This window comes from Octodon degus, unplaced genomic scaffold, assembly GCF_000260255.1.
Source record: "Octodon degus isolate 3935 unplaced genomic scaffold, OctDeg1.0 scaffold00027, whole genome shotgun sequence".
Taxonomy (NCBI): domain Eukaryota; kingdom Metazoa; phylum Chordata; class Mammalia; order Rodentia; family Octodontidae; genus Octodon; species Octodon degus.
The window spans coordinates 11,036,273-11,043,914 of NW_004524603.1; the positions used below are offsets into that span (position 1 = coordinate 11,036,273).

Here is a 7,642-nt window from a genome sequence, read left to right on the forward strand (position 1 = left end):
AAAATAAAATAAAATAAAATAAAATAAAATAAAATAAAATAAAATAAATCGACCACTCTGTGTCACTTACATGAACCTGTTTCTTTCAGCTTCTTGCCTGAATTCATCAGTGGGGACTTTGATTCTATTAGGCCTGAAGTCAAAGAGTACTACACTGTTCAGGTAAACGATGATCGCTGTGCTATTCAAAATATTGCTTGTGTCATTGCTTTTCCTGTGCTCCTCCTGATTTTCTCAGTCCTTAGGTACGGGCTAAGAAATTTTTTTGTTTGGCTACTTTTATTTTATTTGTTATAAGAATTATAGTACGTATGCAAAATGGCAATTTTAAAATGACATATAGGCATGTAGTCATGGCGAAATTCCATCGTTGTCAGATGAACATTCGTCAATCCATGAAGTAGATGTAGTTTATATAAATGCATTTACTAATATTCTATTCTTGCCTATATCCTCATTTGTTCCTATACATTTTTCCCAGTCAATTCATTGGTTGGACATTATTATGCTTAACCAATTCACAATTGATGCACATGTGTGTATTTTATATTTTTTTGGATCCCACACTGCACTAAAAACATCACTCTAAGTTTTTCTGACAGTGTGTTCCTAGAATCTCAAAGCAAAAGTATTTTTCTACAACACTTTTCCTGAAACTCTCATTATTCTGTTCAGAATAAAACTATTCATTACAAGGTAAGATTAATTATAGCCTACACCTTATTAAAGTTTTCATTTTGTCACTATTGTTGTGCAAATCTTCCAGAGATCCTTGCCACTTAGGAACATAAAAATGATCTAATTGGGGATTATAGAATCACATAGGAGTGAATTAAAGTAATTAATAATTTAGGGTTTCACTGGTTTTAGAAGACAAAGCAGAGTTCTTCAAGAAAAATTACAGCTTTTATAATTCTTGTAGCATGCTGCCACCATCTGTATTATTCTATATTTGGCAAATAACACATATTTTTAAAGCAAGAGCAGGTATTGAGATCATAAAACTGTAAATCCGTTGTAAGGCTGTGGGAGAAATGAGAGATTCAAAAAAAAGAGAGAGAGGAAAACACGTTTTGGAAAAAGGACAGAAGGAAATAAAAAAAGGAAGGAAAGAAAAAAAGACAGAGGAAAAGTAAAAAATAAAGGAAGGAAGGAAGGAAGGAAGGAAGGAAGGAAGGAAGCAAGGAAGGAAGGAAGGAAAGAAGAAAGGAAGGAAGGAAGACAGGATCCAAGATGGGAAACCAGGGCGCCCGGTTATAAAGCGTAGGCTTCTGTGCTAGGCAGACCCTGGAGCCGGCGACCTGGGCGCGGCCCATCTGCCCACGAGCTGATCAGACTTGCTTCAGCAAGTAAAGGCCGCTCCCAAGCCAGCGTTTGATATTCATGCCCCATTACCTGAACATTGGCACGTGCCTACTCACTCCCCGCAGTCTCACTTCTCATTGACTCCGACCCTCAGCCTCGCTGGGAAGGAGCGCCTCAGCCTCGCTTACAATGCAGAGCTTTGAGATATTAATCATATTTTTGGGATCCGAGGAGGCAGCAGGAGAGGCAGCGACGAGCATACTCAAAAGCAAGTGGAAGAGCCGGCCAGATGTGACGCATCTTCCTGCCTCTCTGTGTTGCTGGTTTGCCAGAACTGGGTGTGCAGGTTCCATCATTCCTGTGCAGGACAGGGAAGGGGGCGTGAAGCCTTTTGTTTTATCTGGTTGCAGTGAAATGGGGATGGGGCAAAGCAAAAATTTCAGTTAATACTTCCAGATGAATTTCCCTGGTATATATTTCCTGTTTGTTTAATCTTATCTGTTTGTTATGGGTTAGTGTTTTTTTATAGTACATGGCCGCAGGACTGTCCACAATCCTTGGAAGGGGCTGTATGTATGTAGCACATCTTAATTCCTTCCTTTCCTCCTTTCCTCCCTGCCCCATCCACCTCTTGGTGCTATGCCCCTTGTTCTCTTTATCATTGTGCATTTGCCTCGCATTCCTTGGGCAGGGCTGGGGCCCACACAAAACACACCCTTATTCCCTTCCTGCTCCTCGCTCCCCTTTCATCCCTCTCTTGATCACCTTTCCTCATGAGAAAGACCCCTCTTCCAACTTCCTATTACCTATCTTTTCATTTTGCTCTTTATTCATACTTTGAATTTTGCAAATAAGAGAAGCCATATGACAGTTAAACTTGTGTGCCTGATTTATTAATTTTGAAAGTAAGAATTAGCCAGCTCTTCCAAGTATGTGGAAACTTCTAGGTTGGTCGAGTGCAATGCATGCTTGGCACGAATCAGTGAGTGTTGTGCTCTTGATCCTTAAGGCCGTGTTCCTCAGGGTCCAGCTCATACCTTTTATATAGTTAATGTGCCCCGCAGGGCGCTGTGTGAGTGTTTGGCTGTAGTTCCAATAATGATAATTACAAGTTAATGCAACATTACACACGGTTCGTGCAAGCCATTATCTCGAAGTTCAGCACTCTCTCAAGTTTCTCTTTCACAAATAGAACAAGGTCATCTCCCCTTTCAGATACAGTCCTTCTGCACCTGGTCTCGGAATCCAGTGAAGCCTAAAGTAGGGTCAAAGGAAGAAAGCAAAAGGAAGACATGTAGAATGATTAAAGTTTGTTAGAATCATGAAGTGGACTGTAGATCCAGCAGTTAATCCTATACAGTGGTAAACTTTGCAACTGGTACACAAATCTTGATTTATTTGAAAAAGTCTTCATAGGTACCTGTAAAGGTTTTGTGTTCCCTTTTTCACCTACCTTATCTTTGTTCTTCACTGCCTGCCTCACTACATTAATTCAAAATGAGAACTGTCTCCTATAAATGTTCCCTTTGGTATTTTGCTTTATTTTTCTCATTTTTCTGGGTCACTCAGTCTGTTTAGGATTCAAGGTTAATATCATCTTTCCATCTTGGTAGCTGTTCCATCAATCGTGCCCACATGCTTTTTAGTTTCCTGAGAGTTTTAGGAGAAAACACAGTATCCTCTACCTCCTAGTGTTCTTTCTTTGCTTTCTAGTCTGAATCGTCAATGGGTATAGGAAAGAGAATTTTGTAGCATGCTTCCTGTGCTGGAAGTGCAGTTCTGCACTAGAGTACTTTACTGACATGCCCCAGAGTCTAGGTTGGACTCCTAGTACTGCAAACAAAACAAAGCTAAGCTAAACAAAAACTAAAAGACTTCCACCAAGCTGTCTGAGTACTTAGGGGGTTGAAGAACTAGTTGTGAGAAAGTCACAAAATGACACAATTTTTTCACACATGTCATTCAGTATAGGATATAAAAAATATGTAATGAGCATAATAAAACATAATGGAATCTTAAGCATGATAAAAAATTAAACAGTACTTTCAGCATAGCTTTCTGCTTTGAGTGGAGAAAAAGGAAGTGATCGGAACCAAATGGTAGAGCTATCAGATCATGCTGCCATTATCCATTTTTTGTCAAAAGAATTTTGCTGAAGCTTAGACTCTGTTGGCACAACTGCTTTTCAATAGACCACATCTTTGACTTTGGGGGGAAACAGGGGTTCCTCTGGCACAACAGTAGCTTCTCTGAGAACAGATGCCAGTATATACCAGCAATGTGATAAGGGTCCGCAGGGTGATCAATGATCTTCAGCTCTGCCCTCACATTTCTAACTGACCCTTCAATGCCCCTCAATTCTGGGGCAAATGCCCAAAACGTGCAATACTGATAAATTATCAAGTAAAACCTGTTTGTACAGTATAAGCTTGAAAACCACAGATCATTGAAAAATGAAGGTGATTTGCTAACAGAAAATCAGAAAGATTATTTGGGTAACCACTAAGTATAGGACTATCTATGTGCTGTAAGGCAGTGTTTCTATTTTCTGGAAAATGTTATGATCACCAAAAGATTATATTGGAGACAGTGTGGTAAAATCACACTATGTAGTTAAAAGGCAGAAATAGGACTATATTTAATCTAACTTTTTTCTTCTTGTAATATTGAATCAGTAATCAGAAAAACTGAGACACCCAAAATGCAGTTAACTTGCAATAACAAAAAGCAGATCATCAACATTACAACAAATCCTAGAAAATGGTACGTAAGACTGCTACAGTGGTTGATAGTCTGCCACTAATTTCCATAAACAGATAGTTGCAGACCTATACATTTAAGTAGGAGAGAGAGGCAGACAGAGAAAGAGAGACAGAGACAGATTGATTGATCGTTTGATCTGTCGATCCAATTCAGGCATCGGCTCCTGTCTTTCACTGCCTCTTTCCCTGAACTGGAAAAAAAACTACATAAATTTTTACAATCATGGAAATTTTGGGGATAAGGGGGTGTTAAGGTCTCCTGTTAAGATTGTGGTATTGGATATTATATTTTTCATGTCCATTAAGATTTGTCTTATATAGTTGGGTGCTCCCATGTTTGGTGCATAGACATTTATCATTGTTACCTCTTTTCTTGAATTTTTCCCCTACCCAGTATATAGTGGCCTTCTTTATTTCGCTTCATCATTGTTGGTTTGAAGTTGAGACTGTCTGAAAACAGGATTGCTACCCCTGCTTTTTTCTGAGGTGCTAGGGCATGTAGTATTGTTTTCCATCCTTTGATCTTCAGCCTATGAATTTCTTTATGAGGGAAATGTGTTTCTTGTATACAGCATATTGTTGGATTTTTGTTTCTTAATTCACTGTGCTAGTCTATTTCTCTTAATTGGTGAATTGAGTCCGTTTACATTGATGGTTATAATTGAGATGTATTGACTTATGATTGACATGTTATTTACCTGCTGTTGTTTACTCCTTTTTCTCCTGTGTTTGTTTGCCCTATTTAGTTGGTTGCTTCTGTTCTTGTTCGTGGAGTTCTGATCATTTTGGTCCCTCTCTAGAACATCTTTCAGGAGCCTGTGTAGGGTTGGCTTTGTCATCATGAAATTCTTTAGTTGTTCTTTGTCATGGAAGTATTTCACTTCTCCATCAAACTTCAAAGAGAGTTTTGCAGGGTATAGTAGTCTGGGCTGGAATTTGTTTTCATAGAGGACTTGAAGTACTCTGCTCCATGCTCTTCTTGCCTTCATGGTTTGTGAAGAGAAGTCGACCATCATTCTGATGGGTTTTCCTTTGAATGTGATCTGCTTCTTTTCTCTAGTGGCTTTCAGTATATTCTTCTTGTGCTGAATTTCTGGGGTCTTAACTATTATATGTCTTGGTGTGTTTTTAATTGGGTCGAGGTTACTTGGCGTTCTGTATGCTTCGGTTACCTGAATGTCAGATTATTTCCTCATATTTGGGAAGATTTCTGCTATTACTTCTGCCCATATTTTTTAATGTCATTTGTATTGACTCCTTCTTTCTCATTGATGCCTATTAGTCTCACATTGTTCATCTTTGCATCGTCTTGCAAGTGATGAATTTTTTCCTGTATCCTAGTTATTTTTAAGAGATCTTTTATTTCAGAAATTAATATCACTCTGAGTGAGTTCATCTATACTTTTCTGCTGTTGCTTATTTACTTTTGACACTACTAATTCATACATTTCAGTTGAGCTAGTGTCCTCTGCACTTGTTTTGGGTGGGCATTGGGTCTCCTCTATATATTTTTGCATTTGATTCATTACTGCAGATGCTATTAATTCAGGGATTTCTTTTTTTTTATTATTTCCGATCTGAGTTCCTCTATACCTTTCTGCAGTTGTTTCTTTATTTCAGAAGCTGTTTATTCATTGATTCTAGCTGTGTGATTTCCAGTTTGTTCTGTGCTAGTGTCCTCAGCACTTGTTATGGGTGGGTTTGGGGTCTGAGATTGCATTTTGCTCCTTCTCTTTGTCATTTTGTATAGCACTGTCCTATGATCTTTGTTGTAGAGATTTGGTGCAATTATAACCTTAGTAGCAACTGAAATTCAGGTGCAGATCTACAAAGTTTGAATTTATCCAGTTGTGCCTGGCTTGGGTCTGACTGCTGTGCTCAGCTTCTTCCTGCTGCAGCCCTTGGGAGTGAATCTGTTGGGCCCCTTCTGCAAGATGTTCTGCTGCTGGACTAACTGGGTGGTTCTGTCCCCTACTCTCTCTGCAGGGGTTGCACTTGCAGAGTTTCACCCCAGACCTGTATGCCAGGCCTGAGCTAAGTCTGAAGGGGCCAAGGTGGAGTAGGGGGGAGAGAAAGCTCTCCTATACACTCACTGGGCCTGGTCTAGGGCTGGATCTGGGGGTCCTGAGTATGCAGCAGAAGTTCTCACTCACTTGGCAGGCATGGGGTGGGGCTGCGGGGTGGGGTGGGGTCCTAAGGGCGTGAAAGTGGGTCTCGCTCTTGGAGTGCCTGGGCTTGAGCCAGACAGGTCCCACAGGCCTACACAAATTATTGAAGAATATATTTTTTATGCTGATGTTTCTTAATGCTATTTTCTTATTGTTATTTTATAGTGTTGAATCCATACCCAAATGCTTGAAGCCTTTTCTCAATGGGTAAAAATAAAATGTCTGAGCTTTTAAAACTAGTGTTCTATTTTGTAAATATGTAACGCTAGAAAGAATATATATGAAAACAGGAGATGGCTCATCATTTTTGTCTTGTCACAGCAGGTGTCCCTGTGTATTTTAGCTACCTTGTGGAAACTGGAGTTTGGGGTTTCAGAGTAAGTTTTCTTACTAAAAATAAAACATTGCTTCTAACTGACATTTAACTGGGATGATTTTTTTTTCTAATTTAATTTTAGTTTGAAGAATAAATCCAGAAACAAAAACAAATAGAAAAAAACAGAAGCAGGGTAACACAACAATACACATGTTACAGATTTTCAAAACAAGAATAGCTACTTAACAGTGGTTGCTGTATTATCTATTTTTATCATCAAATCTCTTGCTCAGATTAACATATAGTTATGCCAGATTGGACAGATAGTTGAATAATAATGCTTTCAAGAAATATTTTTTCCTTGTCTTTTTGAAAAAATTTTATTTTAAAGAGAGTACAATGATTGATAAGACATTAGAAATGGCACACACTTAGAAGCCCGAGATGAGAGGCATTCAACCATCGGTTTTGTATTACACATTGCTGTCCTTGGTGTAGCTGCTCAGATCACCGATGTCAGCATACAGAGTTAGTCAAGGTGAAAGTTCTAAACGTTAACAGCTATTTTCAAAAAACTGATAGAAATTCTGAGTACAATCATCTCAGTCGCCCTGTATAAAATACTTGCGTGTCTTCTCCCTTCCTTTCTTCCTATAATTTTTTTCTTTTACATAAATGGACTACAATTACAAAGAAAATGCTTGTATTGTAATTCCAATTTAAAGGTGGAAACTGATTCTCAAATGGTGAGAATGAGCAGCGGAGCTGGTGGATAAAAAAAGGACAACATGCAAATAATAGTACTTAGCCTTGAGTTTTACATGTTTTATTTTAAAGATGTTTTATTTTAAACACATTACATGTTTTATTTTAAAGAAAAAATGTAGAGGGGTACATAATTTCAAAACAAGGATATAGGACAATAAGCATGGTTAGTACATTGTGTATTTTCATCTTCAAAGTAATTGCTCATATTATAAGATATAGGCATGAAAAAATTATCAATATAGTCACAAACCTTTCTTTTCAATGAAATTACAACAATTAGTAGTATAACTCTCTTAACTATCATATATATATATATATATATA

General features: G+C 38.2%; 1 protein-coding gene across 2 annotated transcripts in view; it reads left to right on the plus strand.

Moving 5' to 3' along the window:
* Positions 1-7,642, plus strand: part of Tpk1 (thiamin pyrophosphokinase 1) — a 428,901-nt gene that overhangs the window by 185,868 nt on the left and 235,391 nt on the right. For both annotated transcript variants that reach the window (XM_023712886.1, XM_023712887.1), the window contains exon 5: positions 90-162. In XM_023712886.1, the coding sequence (XP_023568654.1) occupies positions 90-162 (73 nt within the window). The remainder of the gene's footprint in view (positions 1-89; positions 163-7,642) is intronic.